This window comes from Necator americanus, chromosome I (assembly GCF_031761385.1).
Source record: "Necator americanus strain Aroian chromosome I, whole genome shotgun sequence".
NCBI lineage: Eukaryota > Metazoa > Nematoda > Chromadorea > Rhabditida > Ancylostomatidae > Necator > Necator americanus.
In genome coordinates, this window is record NC_087371.1 from 26,253,172 (window position 1) to 26,270,514 (window position 17,343).

General features: G+C 41.5%; 2 protein-coding genes across 4 annotated transcripts; one reads left to right on the top strand and one right to left on the bottom strand.

Moving 5' to 3' along the window:
• Positions 1 to 279: 279 nt before the first annotated feature.
• RB195_006913 (uncharacterized protein) lies at positions 280 to 15,047 on the top strand (the record flags this gene model as incomplete). Of its 3 annotated transcripts, XM_064180262.1 has the most annotated exons (19): positions 280 to 344; positions 731 to 869; positions 966 to 1,094; positions 1,180 to 1,295; positions 1,346 to 1,478; positions 2,051 to 2,164; positions 2,971 to 3,161; positions 3,375 to 3,558; positions 3,715 to 3,850; positions 4,077 to 4,263; positions 4,559 to 4,673; positions 5,666 to 5,759; positions 5,878 to 6,026; positions 10,409 to 10,549; positions 10,631 to 10,780; positions 10,883 to 11,043; positions 11,116 to 11,213; positions 11,349 to 11,410; positions 14,520 to 15,047. In XM_064180262.1, 19 exons carry the CDS (start codon positions 280 to 282, stop codon positions 15,045 to 15,047), a joined length of 2,892 nt encoding a protein of 963 aa, XP_064037146.1. The 3 variants fall into 3 exon arrangements, with proteins under 3 accessions (XP_064037146.1, XP_064037147.1, XP_064037148.1); XM_064180260.1 differs by lacking the exon at positions 14,520 to 15,047 and having other exon boundaries at positions 11,349 to 11,434; XM_064180261.1 differs by lacking the exons at positions 280 to 344; positions 731 to 869; positions 966 to 1,094; ... (13 more) ...; positions 11,116 to 11,213; positions 11,349 to 11,410 and having other exon boundaries at positions 14,691 to 15,047.
• A 92-nt stretch (positions 15,048 to 15,139) lies between these two features.
• Positions 15,140 to 15,415, bottom strand: RB195_006914 (uncharacterized protein; the record flags this gene model as incomplete). The annotated part of the gene is made up of 1 exon (XM_064180263.1): positions 15,140 to 15,415. The coding sequence occupies one exon, from the start codon at positions 15,413 to 15,415 to the stop codon at positions 15,140 to 15,142; it is 276 nt and encodes a 91-aa protein (XP_064037149.1).
• Between the last annotated feature and the right edge of the window lie 1,928 nt (positions 15,416 to 17,343).

A 17,343-nucleotide genomic window follows, 5' to 3' on the forward strand; every position in this document is an offset into this window, starting at 1 on the left:
AAAAAAATCGCGAATGAAGTGGGATGGACTATTTTTGAAAATAAACGGTAAATTGTTAGTTGAAGCGAAAAAATGTCATCCGAAGACTTTTGATTCGCCGATTCCCGTACAATGCCCCATTAAGTGTTTTCGGAAAACAATTTTCATTCGTTGTTCGCTTTAAAAAGTACTTCGTGAAACGGTGACTGCAGAACTTCGCCACGTTTGTTCTTGCATCTGCTGTAGGGTTGCCGTATCTAAAGTTAATATACAATGCGTTTTAGGAATCAAAAGCAACGTATGGGTATGGGAGACCCATATGTGCCAGCTGATCACCTCTCTCCCTCATCGATCGTCGAGAAATAGTAAGAACTTGATTTGAATTTCCTTTTAGAAACAGTTTTTCTGCATGTTTTTGTTTGATGATAAACTTAACAAGGCGGTACCTAAGTCTTTTTCTTCTACCATTGTCTTATGAGCAATTACTCCTTGTAGTGTTTTATTTCACTGCAACATTTACACTCACAGTGAATAATAAGGAACGAAAAGTGATTCACATACCGCTCCTACAAAATCATTATTAATAAGAATTTTTTTCGCAGCACTTCGAAATACCAATGTTATTAAACGTCTCTATAACATCAGTAGTATTTTTAACCACCTTCTCAACGCCAATTTTTGTGGCTCTTATCTACCTTGTTACTATTTTTCCTTACTTACAATTCATCCAGAGAGCAAAGTTCTTAATCAGCATACTCGATGGAAGTGATGGAGTGATCAAGTTCGCAAATGGCAACAATGTGAGTCTCTCCCTTGCTTTGGAATCGCAAACCAGGGAGCGCGATAGTGCACGTATCCACACCACCACCATCAGCGACTACAAAGGAGATGTTCGTTATGTCTTCACCTGTTATACCTTCTCATCATTGTTTTATTTGCTTTTTTGCTTTTTTCTCATTATCATTTAATTCCATTGCAAGTTTCAGGTGCGTACCTTAAGAGGACGTTTCCTGGCTGTTCAAGGTGATCTTATAGCCTTCCGCTTCTTCAACGAAAACACGGGTGATGTGATTCGCATAATAAACAGAGTGTCACGAAACCGCCGACTTATCAAGGTGCGGTTTCTACCACTTTTTGTAATTAATTTATTATTTTCGGCATTCGAGATTGCGTGTTATATCACTTTAGCAATTATTCCAGGGCTTTTCGAAAGCTCCAGTGGATCTTCGCTTTGCTACTCATCTCCCACTACTAGCTGTTGTGGATGGCGAGTCGAATCTTCATGTCTATTCAGTTGCAGCTGATTGCCAAGATGTGTACGTGCATTTCTTATCTTTTGTATGCTTTTTTTATGTTCCATTTCTAGTGAGACCTACATGAATATTATGAACTGGCCTGGTGGGACCTCGGATAGTACGCCTCGTGTTGTTTGGTGTCCGTATGTAGCTGAAAATCCCTCGGATCCTTTAGACGTAGTTAATATGGTCGCTGTATTTAAGGTGATCATTCCAATTTTTTCTTTATAAGTGCCAATTTGCTAAATAATTATTCGAGCTACACTCGACGTAGGGATTGAGAATATGCTTCAGCGAAGGGGTCCACTACCCTCCCACCAAATTGTGTAACAAACTCGTTGTAGCTCTTTTCATATCTTTTTCTAGTCTTTCTTTCTTTCCTCATATGATAATTTGAAATTTTAAGGGTTTTTGCTAGTTTAGTAGTCTCTTCTGATGCCCGAACATCTCCCTTTCAGTTCCTAGGAAATGAATTTCTGCCCTATCTTTCGCGCATTTGAACATATTATCACTCTTCTGCGGTGATCCATCTGCGCTTACAGTAACAAAAAAAAGCCGATCGCGAACACTTTCGCGAAGAAATGGAAGAGAAATTCATTTCCTGCAAACTAAGTTATTAGAAGGGCTTTAGCTACAAAGACGATAAGACCAACTAGAGGTTACTCTGCTCTCGTTAATGTGTTGTAATTTTAAATTTTTCCACGGTGCAATAAGTTTTACTACTTGTGAAAAAAACGTGCTGTTTCTCGCTTATTTTGACACCACAATGACTTCAGAAAAACAAGGTTTATGTCGTGAATCTGAGCATTCTAAAAGAACGTGGTTCAAGAATGACATTTGAAGAGGCAGTAGCCGTCGAGGAAGCTGTCCTTTCTGTCGAAATGGAAGAGGTTTGTCCTTCTCTTTGTTTTTTTTCTATTACTTTCCGCTGTCGGAGAAAAAATCGCCACTTTTCCTGGTCTCGAGAGTTGTTTGGAAGTAGCTGTGTTACGTTTTGTCATAAATAACTTCCGCTTTGTTTTTCTTTTAATTATTATGATGATAATCTATTGCGATTGTGGGTATACTTCTGCTAACTCTCTCCTTGTTTGACATGGGTTTTACTCCAATATTGGCTTCAAAATGTCGCCATTTTCTTGAAAGTTTTCTTGAGCAGTAGTCTCATAAGTATAGCTTTTTTAAATTCCCAAAACATCATATGGCGTAAGTGTATTTTTTGATTCTCCATTTTTAAGGTGAGCAGAAGAAAAGTAAACGTAACGTGCACAAGGGTAGACTGCAGTCTTAAGAATGACCGAAGTTCCGCCTGCGTGGCGATAACAAAAATCCCTTAAGTTATTTGTGTGTGAACAATAATAACAATTACTTTGTACCAAGGCGGAAGTTATTTTTGACTCAACCTAATATTACTATGTGCTGATTGTGTATAATCTCTTTGTTGAATTCGATGGTCTTAATGCTTTAAAAAGAGTTCAATATCAAAAATATTTCTGGACTCTTGGCAGAATATTGCTGATCTGGAGATTGTCACATCTGTAATTTTTGCTGACGATAACTGGATATTGTCCCAAATTTCTTGAGGTGTTGTAGGACGGCCTGTGGAATATATTTGAGGGGATATCCTGAGACAATTTGGGATAGATTGACATCTTGCGATTTGTGAGTAGTGTATTTCATCTTACTTAACAATGTTTAGGAGGTAACTGCTGTTTGTATCTCTCCTGATTCAACTGCAGTGGCGATTGCTCGAGCTGATGGCGTTGTTTCGTTCTACGTGATGAACTCGAACGAAAGCGAATTGAAGTTTGCGCACACGTGGAATCCTCAGATGAATAGACCAATTGTGGAGCTATTTTTCTTGGATGGGGCTCGCCATACCAAAAACCAGTGAGTGGACTTTGAGCTACTTGAGCTTATATTAGCTACTGTTTACGTTACAGTCGCTACTGCTGTAAGTTTTTGTTCGTATCCCTTTCTACAAAGTTTAAAAATTTCCTCAATTTTATTCCTTTCTAGCTGTTCTATCACGTCTTCTTTTCTAAACATCAAATGATCGTTTTTTAGAATTAGTGTGTTCATTGTACAATTATAAGCGTTTAGGGAGCAGTTCTGGCGCCACTGTCTCGTTGTCGCTGAGGGTGGTAGGCGATTGGCATTGTTCGAATGTGAGGATTGGCGCTGCTTAGGTCGTGTTCGATTTGAATCATCTGTTGAAATTGCCACATTCACCGTTCATGTGGATCCCCAGGCTCGCTACGCCCATATCCTCGATGTGGATGGATCGGTGTGTTCACAATTAGTTTGACCATCATTCAGTTTGAATTGTTTTTCTTCGGATTGGTCTGTGTTCCACTGAACGTAGGCGCACATTATGGCGGAAACATTCGTTTTAACCGATTTTAATTGATTTTCTATGGTAAGTTTACCACTTTCTTTGCAGAATGTGTTTTGCGTGGAGTTGGAATACGCCGAGCACCCACGTTTTGCTGGAGTCACCCAAGTAACTTTTTCCCATCCAATCGTAGCTATCGTTCCATATGAAGTCGATACGGAGGAAAAACATGACTCAAGTGTTGGTATGGTTCCATGAAATTGTGCTTTTTCCATCAAGTATTAACCACGCCAAAACATTTTCACAAAATTTTGTCATTTTGGATCTGCTGTTGGCTAGTAGCTGCATACCAGAAAAAAAATGACACTTCAAATTCTGTTTACGAGATTAATGCAACCTTCCAGTTACGAGTTACTTTCTTTTTTTTTTTTGATTTTTGTTGACAAAGAGAAAATAGATTTTTCCCACAGACTATTCCTTGGATGACGAGTTCGACAATGAACGAAATCGCAACGAAGTGCTGGCTCACTACATTGCGATCGGTCACCGCAGCCTGCTTCAGCTTGATGTTCACCTGGAACTCGTTGAGCAGTTGAAACCAAGTGCAGATGTTATGGCTGCAATCAAAACTGAAGTCGATAAGGATGGCGCTGAGAGGTTAGCCCTGTATTTGACCGCTTCGATGACCAAGATCTAAATCTCCATTTTTTTCTGCAAAGCCAAGTCGTGTTTCACATGTTCCGCAAATTTCATTTCCTGGATCTTTTTTTCCGAAAACACGAGATTTTTCTCATTTTTGGATCCTTTTCGTTTGCTTTCTCTCCTCTCTTTTTTTCGATGTTGTAAGATCCATTGTAATATTTGATTGAAGTCCTAGATAGGCTCAAAATATTGCTGCCAATAGAACCAGGAGTTACCATGAAATTATTTTATTATTTTTACCTTTCTCTAGAAAGAACGAAGGTTCAAGTGATCTACTAACAGTGGCGCCATCTGCACCTGCAAACTCTTCACCATCGTTTAATTATGAGAAAATAATGGAACAACTAAAGGAGATGAGTGAGAAGGTCTGCTTTTTGTATCTTTCATTTTCTGATATGTTAGTAACCTGTTTAGTTTTACTGAGATAACGTGTAGCTGCTTACAACTGTGGAATGCTTATACCTCCTTCACTTTGTTTCCCATTAATAGGGATTTAGTTTGTACTAGAAATCTTACAGCCAGATCTTGTGCCGAATTATAGCAGCACTATATAGCACAGATACTTGTTTATTTTGCTTTATCTGCACAAGAGTCAAGTTTCTTTCTCTATACTATCCATTCGCAGGCACAATGATGCAAGAATCTTGATCTTAATTTACGTAGTTTTGAAACAATTCTCAATTTCCGTTGTCTACATCTCGAGGTTAATTTTTTTTAAAGCTAGCATACTGAAATTGTGGGTGCTCTCCATGGATGGATTAGGGCTAATGGTGTAGATTATGTAAGTGAGCGTGATCATATTCGCATAACACAACTAAAACAATTCTCCAGAAAAACGGCGTAGGAAAGTCGGCGATCCTGCCGCGGCAAATTTCTGATGGCTTTTCAAAATGTTTATTCAATGCAGAGCGAAAGCACTTTTCGTGACTGGATGACCCAAAGCCTGGCGCAGTTGATTAAAGGCATCATCCCACGAATCTGAGGTGGCACGGATTAGATTTCCTTTAGCCTGTAGAAACTTTCCATCCTACCTTTATAAGTGTTACATCCACCCTTCATTTCCATTATGCATTTTTAAATAAGATGGTCGATGGTTCGAAACCGCCCTAGTGCAAACCAGACCTTTCATCCCTCCGGGGTCGATGAATTGGTATCAGACTTGTCTGGGAGTACAAAACAATGATTTGATTATCGGCTGGCCACGCAAGTCATTTTGTGAGTCAACACGCGTTCCAAAACCTCAACGCATCCCAAGCGGATTGATACGCCAGTGACTTTATCCTTTGTCCTTTTATTTTTAAATAACTTTCAAAATAATTATCCTCAATTCACTTCTAATTTACGACATTTGTTTTAGATTGAGCAGTTGTCTGTACGCGTTGAGCGTGCTGATAACGAGAGACGTCCCGCTGCAACGAATGAACACATTCTCTCTCAACTTCAGTGTTTCAGTAATATTTTCATTATGTGTTTACATCTTCACTTCTTGTATTTCTTTTCTATTTGCTTGTTATTGTTAGAAGTTGGTGTTAAAATCTTCTCAACACTTTTTGAATTATTTTTTTCCAGAGGAAGAGTTCTCCTTGCGCGAAGATCGATTACTCGCTAATGTGTCTGATTTAATTGAGACAAATCATCGCGAGACTATAAATGTTGTACGAAATGCTCTCAACGAAAACTCTGTTGCTGTCGAGAACTCTATACAAGCAAATCATAAGGTTCGTCACAATGATTTCTTTCGTAACCTAGTTTCACAACTGAGATTAGATTTCTTTGGTCTATTATCTCCTGTCCTCAGTCAAACTTACATTTCAGTTTTCCTTTGAAGTGACACTGTTAATTTAGACGTAACTTGAACGTTCTTCTTAACTCATTCGTTGTGGAACAGCGCATATTTGTGTAATTATCTTCATGTTGTATGTAAGGGGTATTTTCGACTTTTTTGGTGGCGTATTCTAAGCATACTGAGTATAAGTGATGGTGGTGCAAGATCTATGCTATTGCAATAGGCATACATCATTTCTAAGGTCGAATTGTACAATTTTAAAAATACTGGTAATAATTGCTAACCCCTGCCAAAAACATCTTACCTTTCCTTTCTTACCCAAATAGCAGTTCCTTCAATCAACGAATGTATGTATTTCTCCTTCACATGTGGCAATTCTGATCATCCATTCTTGAGTTGCTGGATATTGACTATCATTACCGGCACAGTCTTTGTTTTGAAATTTGATTCTTGATTTATTTCGTGATCATTTTGGTGCGTTTTGCTGGATCTCTGAAAAGATGGTAATATCTTGGCATGGTGGTAAATGTTACTTTTTCTCCAGTAGTTTTCCAATCGAAAAATCGCTAACTTGACTTACTTACACGATATGGCTGATATTATCGTCTGACGCGACTGCCCGCAGTTTGTGGTCCTTGAGCTCATCAGCAGGAGCCTGCACAGAGTCGATCCAGATAACTTTCTCAACTTGAACTCGATTTACTCTTCAGAACATTTGAACAAGCCAGTCTGCTGGTCTCCTCATAATGTGACCAGAGAAGGGAACACTATTTCACTTGTCAACTTTAAGCAGCCGTCCAAGATGTGTATGGTTTCCATATGTCATCAGCCTCCACGTAAAGATCTTCATTGTAGCATATCCTAAGTCAAAATTAGCCAAGCAATCATCGAAACAGTTTTGTTTACATTCAAACAACGTTCTCCATCGTAGGCAGTGCTATGTACCATGATAGGCCGAATAGCGGATCAGTAAACTCGCAGTTTGATTTCATAGACGATAGGAGCTGACCGCAAACACTTTGATCTAGAAGTTGAATGTGAAACAGACATCTCTGCTGCATACACTCTCGCCGTTTTTCTTTAACGTACAGTCCAGGTAACAGAACTTATCGAAGAGTTCGACAGGTTGTCCTTATGCTTGCACTTATCATAGGATGAAACTGGCTTCGATGCAGAGGTTGACATATTGAAGTTTACTTGCTACGTACTGCCTTTTCCGCGAATGTAACAACGTTGTCAGTGTACTCGAGATCGGTTAAGGGGCACCATTATGATGCTAAGGCATATCACTAGGACACCGATCGACTGCTTTTTGCAGGATGTCATCCATGCGAGGTTGAACAAGGAGGACCCTGCCACTCCCCCTTGCTTCACTCCAGTTACTGTTGGACGGGTTTGATGAGCAAAAGCGCCTCAGAAGTCCGGAGAACCTGAATGCATTGCCTTGAATATCGCTGCCATATTTCGATCACTCTCCTGATGAACGCCTGATCATTCGTAGATCGGCCAGGGCGATAGATGCTAGTCGTGCGTTGTTTCTTCGCAATGTTTGATAAGGCGGTCCAGGATAACACCTTGTACATAACACGCAGAATGAGTTTCCTTGATGTAGTTCCTAGGATACGTGACAAATGACTTCTTGTAGAGGAGGATTATGATGGTATGTTTCCACGAATCAGGTTTTCCTTCGTCGATCCGTATTGAACGGGTGATTTTTGTCAAATCACTAATCCCAGACGCTGCAAAAAATTAAAACGTCTTCGCCAGATTTTGCACTCTTCAATTTCTGGACACAGACCAGACCCTCCAACTCGGTAGGTGATTCCTCGCTAACCGCATACGTCGGACTATGATCTTCTTCGATTTTAGAAGCTGGTAGCGCGTTATGCAAGGTGTTGAAGTGATCCTTACAAGTTGATAAGATTTCTTCACCGACACCCAGTTCATTTCCAGTTTTGAAGATGGCGAACATCTTTTCCTCTTCTCGCCGCGCTGCTTTTGTAAAGCGTAAGCTTTCCGCTGGTTCATTTCCTTTCATGCCTTTTCAAACTCATTCGCTCTTAACTTAGGTTCGTTTTCGCTGTCTATTGCAGCTGATGGCGCAACATTCATCCCAAACGCTTTTCCTGGTTCACATCCTCAGTGTTGCTAGCGACACACAAATAAGCGGATTTTGTCTCCGCAGATACAAAGGCAAACTTCTCAGCGTTAGAACCGAGAGATCCTTGATACCTTTTGTTTAGGAGTCTGCATCACAAGGTTTATTTCTGGTCTGTACTCCACCATGAACAGACAAACATTGGCAAAATTTCGCTCTGCTTCCTTCACCTTTCAGACCCGAGGTTCGATTTTCGGTTGAGGAGCAACTCCTTGGCTTCTCTTGTGAAAGCGCATCTTGAAACTGAAAAGAGTTGGACGTTGGTTAAAGTCGAATGCGACGTCCCAACAGTTTTAGATTTTCAAACACCTGGCTGAGGAATGTTCCTCATCAGGACGTAGTCGGGCTGAAGTTTGAGAGTTTTCATCTTCGGCTTACGGTGCTCATCAAGCGTCAAAAAGGTTGACACCTGCCACGTACGAGGTTGACGGCGTCGATGATTTCTCTCGAACGCAGAAGCGAGGATGAGGCCACTGTTCACTTACAGGCAACATACCACGAATCACCTTGTCGGAACTGAAGCGGTACCGTCGCCATTTTCACGTAAGGAGAGATGAGCGGAACCACGCCGTGGCCTGCGATCCACAACCCCGTGTCTAGCTTGTTCCGCAGATTCCCTCATTACGTCAGATTCGTGGTATGCTGCCTTTAAGCCGTCCGTTAAGCGATGTGTGCTCCACCGAATAATACCATTTTCCTAGTAAATAGGATTGTTGTTCGAGTCCAATCTTCGCATTTGCATTAATTCCGGCAGTGACCATCTTTTGGCTGGCTAACTTAGACATAAGCACATTGGCTTCGTGATAGAAGGCCTCCCTATTGTTGTCTTTAACGGTTTCCATAATTACATGCGGACTTACTATCCAGAGTATACATCCTCTGCTGTCCCACAGTAACACAAAGCCGGCATTGGGTCAAGCTGGCACACAAAGATATGGTATACAGGGTTGCTCGTTGGAGTTTACTCGACACTGTCCCGTAGTTTAGCGTGGCGAAGTGAATGGTATTTTGTCAAAATCTCCGTCTGCCTGGAGGCAGACGGAGCTTTTGAGGTGTATAGCTCTTACGTTATCAAAGAGTACACTCGAATGCCTGCTTGGGTTTGGTTCAAGCAGGACCACCAGCAGGAGAGAAGGTAGCAATTAAACTCGCATACGCGACCTCCGTGAATATGATCATTAAGAAGACCGATAAAATCAATTTTAAGCATTATTAAAACTCTTTCTGTAGTCATTGTGGCAGAACTGTTATGAACGATCCGTGATGAAACATAAAGGCGTTGTATCATGGAATCAACGAAGTAGGACCTCCACGAATAGGTAAGAGTAATGGTTGACTTCACGAGTAATTCCCATGCTAATCTAGAAAAATACGTGTAAAACAGTAGTGTGTGATTATTTCACATTGCAACATTTTAGACGATAGAATACAGTACTCCGTCGTTTTCCACCACCTTTTTATTTGCAACCTCCTTCGCTTGAACCTGTCTGAAGTATTAGCACCGTGTGATATATTTGGAAGAATACTGCTTCAACCCGTCGCACCTGCACGCGCAATCAAACTAGTCCAATCCAAAAAAGCTGTCTCATTTTCAAAATCTTGGACACGTTGCGTATTTCCTGCATTTATCATCCATAATACGTTGTATCGTTGAGTAGACGGAATTATATAAAGCTGTTACACACGGGTTTTTCTCAGCTGGTAGGAGGGATTGAACAAGATCATGCTAGTCGTTGATGACACTCCTAATCCATCTATTTTCTTCCATTGTGGAGATCGCAACATTGATAAGTTTTATGATAAGCTGATTTTAAGAGAGAAGAGTGAATTTGGTAGAAATAGAAATCAATGAACAGGCTTAGTCCATCATTATAGTCCATAAAAATGTTTCACGATGTTTATGATTCATGATGCTTCATGATGTTATAAAACCTCAAACGTTTTTTGGAGTACTCACCCGTTATCGACCTATCCTCTGTCGAAGAGGGCTTTCGTGACACGTTGCCTTTAACTCCCTTAATTGTCGCGACAAAAAGTCCAGTCCTTGACGTATAAATACATCATCAGCCTAAAGAGTTTAATAATCTTTCATAGGTCGGTCCCTACTCATTACCACTAGCATTGCACGACTTGTTCTATAAGGAATTTGCATTTAGTTAAGTGCTGATGCTGTTTCACATCGTGTTACTGAACGGTTACGTGAATCACTGACAACTATGGTCGTACCTGCTGTAGAGCGGATTTGCTCGCAACTTTTCAAGCAGCTGAATGATAGTTTCCGCCACGGACTCGACCAGGTTAAATCCATTTCTAATGTTATTTCGTAGGGCTTTCCTCATCTTTTCTAGTGTTATTTCATTTATGTGTTCACAGTTTAGTACCTGCAACAGATGAGGGCGTTACAAACGGCTACTCTGGCTGCTGTAGCAGCGAGCGCCACTCCTGCCCCTCCATTATCGGTTGGAGCTGACCGCCAAGCTCTCGCTCTCATGATCAAGAACAATCAAGTTCCGTTGGCATTTGAAACGGTGGCTTATATTATCTGCTTATGTCTTCCATAATTTTTCTTCTTTTCTATACTTTGAGTTTTCACGTTTGAACGTTTTCACGTTGGAGAACCTCATTTCTAGGCCCTAAATCAAGGAGATCAAGCAGCACTAGAGTTTGTTTGTAACAATGTCGATCCCGACGACCTTTTTCGCTATCCATGCACACTTTCTCAGCCGGTGCTGCTTTCATTGCTGCAACAGCTCTCCCTGCGTCTTGACTCGGATACCGATTTGAAATTCAGGTGGTGTTTTTTTATCTCCATCTTGTCCGGAAATCTACTCTGACCTGTTATCTATCTATGCTCGAGATTTAGATACATGGAACATATAGTAGATGTGCTCCAACCACATGATGACGATATTGGAGTTATGGTGCCTAAAGTAACTGAAGGTCTGATGCAAAGCCTAACTGGTCAGCTTCTCCTTAATTTTAGTTTATACACTATTTTTTTGAACGGCTTCAGAATGTGTACAAGCTAACTTCATTCTCCTTTGCAATTTCTTAAAAATTATTTTTTGTATTGATAGTAACGATCATCTTTTGCAGAGTTCCAAAATTTAACTCCAAATGCTACGTTGAAACGTCAAGCTCGGGTTTTGAGCCAATTGGTGAGGAATTTAAGAAAAATTTAAATTGTATTTATTCGTGAGAGAGTAGCTGAACCATGTACAGTAAAAAAAAGAGACATACCAAAATAATTTTCTTTAGAAAGGTTCGTATTGTGCCTTTGTAGGTTTTTGTAATTTGTTTTTCACATTGTAACCGCTTCAAAATTTCCCGTCTGAAAATTAGTTTAAACTCATTCGTTCTTTTTTTTATTGCTCACTAGTAATGTTTGTTTGTTTTTGTAAATGTATGCACCGATTTAGTTTGTCCTTTAACAGTAGAGTATCGTATAGTTGTAGGCTAGAGATAAGTTATCAGATGTTTTACGAATTAGGTTAGTACGTTGTAACTGATTAGACTATTCATCCGTGAAATGGCTGCTGCTTTCACAGCGGTTGTTTGTTTATAGAATCAATGTGACACTCTATACCATAATTTCCGTCTGATTAACATACCGGTGTATACAAAAAGAGGGTAATTGAAATAAATGTTTACCCCCAGTTCGCAGAAGTTGATTTCGCTTCGGATTTGTTCAAAATCAGCTAGATTTTGTGATCATCTTACGTGCTGTCTTGAGAGCCGGTGCGGTTCTGCGGAAGTTTCTAGAGGTAGCAGAATCCCTGCACAGTTCTATCAGCGCCGGCGAAACACGCTCTCGGGTCTTACAGTTCCGACGAGAATCGACGGCCAAAGCAACCTCTAATAGCATAATAGCAATAACATAGTACAAATAAATCAAGTTACTTAGGAAGGACGCTTTATATGTTAGGTCTTAACAAAACAACATTTTAACTTGCCATATCGTTCTCCGTTATGGTATTGATGAACAGTTGCAAACTCCACCTCATGCTGTCAGCCCGCTATCCACATTCATCAAAATTTATCGATATACATCAGCTAGATACATGCGCGCGTGTTTTCTGTTTGTCCGTTTAAGAAGGAGATTGAACAACAAAGGATACTGAAGTTGATCACCCCCTTACGTTTGCCTTCTTTGTTGTATGGCTGTATTAAGTCGATGAAGTTAACTTCACAAGTCCCTCAGCTTAGCGTAGCTATTTCTATCTTTTAATTAATATGTGCTTGAATACCATCACTGACAAGTGCAGCGATGAAGGCAACTATATTAAAGCAGCAAAAAAGGGTTTCTGATTCAGTCTTTCACAATACCATGTTACCTCAGTTAAATCTGTTCTTAGAACGTATGCTTGGTTTTCTATCGTTCGAGACCTTCCACGCGTTCAAGATCGACGCTCAAGAACTTTGAGTCCAACAAGAGTACTGTAACTATGGTATTTGGCATAGTCCTAATCTTAAGATCGGACTGTACTCCATTTTCCTCATGTATATGCAATGGGATTTAAAAGTTTATTTTTCATGCACTAGAAAACTTTTGCAACTTTTGTTACAAAGTAACTTTTTCTATTTGACTTTGACTTAAACGGCGGGCGGATGTTATGACCTAATTCGGTTTATCCGCATCATCGCCAAGGTGAGTCGTGCTTGAACATATTTGAGCGTATTCTGTTCGATTTTCCGCTAGAGCTCGCACAGAATCTGTCCATCCGTCGGTGTCCCATGTTCTGCGAAATATACACTTCGCTTGAACTGCTTACCAATGCCAAGTTTCTCTAAATCTTCCTTTACCACTTCCGTTCAGAACTTTCGTTTACTACTTTCCTCTAAGTCCTGCTGGCCTTCTCTAGTTTAGGTCTGTGAGCATCCCAAAGCAACTTGGAAAAGGCTATCCGATGGTCTTATTACAAAGTTACATCACCAACAATTACCAACGATTTGCGGTGAACAGTTCGTGACAGCGTCATTAAACCATTAAATCGATGATATCGAACGATGATGGAGTTATCATCGGGTCAAAACTAGCTGAAGCTGTCGCATAAGCGAGAAACCCGCCAGCTTCACCGCGGCAATTCGAGCATACGTATATGCGTCACCACCAAACCAGGTGGTTTTGACTCGGCTGTATGTATGTTGAAATATATCCGAGCTTCGAGGACTCTGATTGTCAGTTCTAAGAGTTAACGTTTTCATCGTTCAAGTCAATATGAGGATCTTTTCTAATGAACGCAGGGTGGCATTGGGATGCGAACACCTTTTTTTTCAAAGAGGTCTGTGCTGCTTCAATATAAGGGTATCTCTTCCTAGGGGAACTTTCTAGAAGCTTCTTTATTTGACCGTGAATAGGGCATCAGAAACTTACCCATTCCTCATGAACATAAATGTCCAGGTTCAGCTGGTGATTTTTTTCTACAGGTTTCATCAAATTCAACCAGCATTCGCTCCGGTTGAGCTTTCGTATTGCGCTCGAGGGTGGCTGTGAATATTACGGGTGAGATTATATCACCCCGTCGGACCCAATTCTTCACGTCAATGATGATATTCTGATAGAATGGCAAAATTCTGGTCGCGAAGTTACTGTACAACTCTCGAAATACCTTTATATGCTGAGTAGGGACGCCTTGGTTGTCCAAGGCTTTTACGACCGCTTCCGTCTCAACTGAATCAAAGGCCTTCTTCAAGTCGATGAAGGTGAGACAGAGCGGCATTTTGTACTCTCGTGATACTTTGATGAGTTTCTAAACAGCGTGAATGTGGTCAATTGTGCTGAATCCTTTTCGAAGCTCTGCTTGCTCGCATGGCTGTCCTTCATCCAATACTTTTTCAATCCTATTCGATCTCCACGGTTTAGGACCCTTGCATTCCGACAGGTAACGTGCAAAGAGCCTCGCCAGAGTGTCGATGAGTACTGGCGGAAGGTTCTCCAGGTGTTCTGATCTTATTCTGTCGGGACCGGGTGCCGTACTATTTCTTACCGACAAGATAGCATGTCGTACTTCGGACAGCAGAACCTCTGGAACGACATGTCCGTCTTCCCTCAGATGGTGGGGAGGCAGGTGAGCATGGTTACCGAAGAAATCAGAGTAGAAGTCGTAGATGATTTCTCCATCCCCTTTCTCGATTCAATGGTTGTTCCCTTCGTGTCCCGGAGAGCAGTCGTCTTCGTCTTGCGATTGGCGAAGTCTCGATGGCCATACCGAATGCTTTTCATGCCTCTGCAGCTTCAGCGATCACTTCTGCTGTTCTCTCTTTAAGGCCTTTCTTTCTCTCTGCAAATCCTTGCGAGCTCGGAGGCAAATCCTTGGTTGCCTGCGGCTCGTGCTGCTCATCAGCTCAAAAGTTCTTGGGGATCAACGCCATTTGGTGCTTTTGAAACTTTCAGGTCCAGTTGTGAAGTTGTTAACGAGCCTGTCGTATTTCTCGTCGATGTTGTTCAACGTGGAATCTTCCCAAAAGTCGGCTAGCGTAGCGAAGAGATCCCGGTTAATGATAGCTCTAGGACTCCGCTCTCTGAACTTCGTCCACTTCTCCCCGTGTGAAGGAAATTCTTCCTCGGAGGAAGAAGATGGTCCAGTCCTGCGTAGAACTTTGGGCAATAGCGAATTGCGAGTCCCCATGGAAAGTCTTAGTCGTCATGATAAACTCGGACAGCCTCTTCCCCTGTTCGTTCCATTGTCTGTTATGGGTACCGATGTGAAGTTCCTCAGGCGTTCTTCTAGGGCTAATCTTGGCGTTAAAATCACCAGCAGTGACTATTTGATGGTCAGATGGTCTTCTCTGTAGAACTTTGCTAGGTCCTTATAGAAAGCTTCGACTTTTTCTTCGTGGAGTGTAAGCGACGCAAATTGTCAACGCTGGAGTTGGGCCACATCTTCTCATCCGCAGACTTCCGCTTCGGGTTGTAAGTTGTTTGAAAGAGTCGATGTTCTTTTCCATATTCGTATTGAAGACGGCTCAACTCCACCAACTCCTCTACTGCCGCATGTTCCTAAGAACAGTTCTTCTCCAGTATCATACACGGCGTTCAGTGGGTGGCGTCGTTTCGTCTTGGTTAGTCCGATGACGTCGTACTTAAACTTCTTGGGTTTCATCAGATCTTCAATGGCCGCATCCGATGCAAGCGTGCGTGCGTTGTGAGTACATGCAGTCATCCTAGTCCTTTTCCGTTTCGGCAGCCTACATGACTCCTGCAGCCACCACCTACTTGGCGCTACCGTACCAGGCTTTCCTTCGGAATCAGGAGACTCTTTTCTACTAATGTGTTTTGCATATAAATTTAAAACCCATGGGCAGGTTGCAGGCCTCTACGCCCATGAGTTTTGGGAGAACATTTCTCCCGTAGTGGAGAGGTGGAGCTTATTTGTTGGCTGCGACCCAAAAGCGCCCCCCTTGCACCCTGCCCAGTCACTCGAATGCAGGCTTTTGGCGTCGCGCGGGTGACATGGATATTATGAGTCAGTTCTGGTGCAGCAGAAACAGGGAGTTCATGCCCTGAATCCAACTGCGTCTCAGGGCAGCCGCAAGGCCGCTTTTGGTCCGCGATTAGCCCACTCCCCCCTATCCGCCACCTGGGGACGCGCCACGTAGCCTCGCGACTGACTGATCCCTCTAGTGAAGGAGATCCGTAGGCTTGATGAGTACCTTCCGCAAATGGCAGTGCTTTACGCACTACTTGTTGGATTATTTTTCACAAGATAAACGGCCCATTAAGACTTGACGAACTCAAAGTCCCAATCCGCTTTTGTACTGATTGTAGGAATAACGAAACGAAGCAGGTGAAGCACGGTCCGGTTGCGTGAGCAGCGTGCTTGAACCGGCGAGGTGGAGATAGTGATTGCAATCGAAGTATCGAGGTGGAACCATCGCAAACTGCAGCAAAGAATGCGCTAGCAGTTGTCCTCTCTCCATCCTAACCGCTTCCACCGCACCCCTTCGAGCGCGAACGCCTAAACAACTGCTCCGTGCTTCATATTGTTTTGACTTTACTGTTCTTTACTGTTGTGGGAACTCAACTTTTCCCTGGACACAAAGAAGGCAGTTAGAAAAAAAAGAAGGAATATAATTCCAGGAATTCCGATTTTGAGATGGCGCACCAATCCCACTCGTTGGCATTAAAGGCAGATGTTAGAACTTCTTTGCGAGTAGATAAGTTGGGGTGTCGTTCAAGACTATGAGAGTAATCACGCTTAATATCGCAGACGGAATTTGGTAGTCATAGACACCAAGAAACAGACTAAACCCATTTCTATATAAGATAACCATATTTCATGATGTTGTAAAACCTTTTACCTCCACTTCGGCAACAGAAAAATTCCAACGCAATGACCAACAAACACTATTTATCTTCTTTTGGAGTCACGGTTTGTAAATAAAAATTAGTCCTTATGAAAATTCCAACATATACTACAGTGACTCGTCAATCCCTATTATGACTATCATGAAAGCCTGATTTTTTCCCACAAAATATGTACATGCTGTCTGCAAGGACACTTCCGTGACTTCCCAATTTTTTAAAATTCTTTTGTACTTAATTGGTTTGTTCTTCGAGTAACATTACACACAACATGGGCATGGAAAAAGGTTCCTATCTTTTGGAAACAAGAAACAAATTCAAGCGTTAATTGCAAAACACTTTTTGTGCATTCTTTAGAAACACTCAATGCAAAATTGGCTTTTTCATTCGCTACAAATAATCCAAAGAAGCTTTTGAATTAGGAATTAACATTAATAAACATTAAATTTAGGATTTTGCTTCCTTGCTCTGCTTGTTCGTTTCTTCAACAATTACTGACAACATTTCCTTGCCCAAATACAGCTCGTAAAAATCGATTGGTTTGTTACAGCTACATGATTGATAATATGGACCAAATTGTTAAGGAAATTTTCAGTCATCATGAGTTTCTGCGTCGCTTAACCATTCGTCCGTTCGCTCTCACTATCTGACACCGAAAATCTCTAATTACTTCTCGAATCAGACTCCTTGTCCGCAAGCAGCATTAACGCATCATTAAAGATAGAATCATTTTCTGTAATTTCTTCATCAGATTCATCGAGTAGTCTTTTAAAACTGTTATCCAAA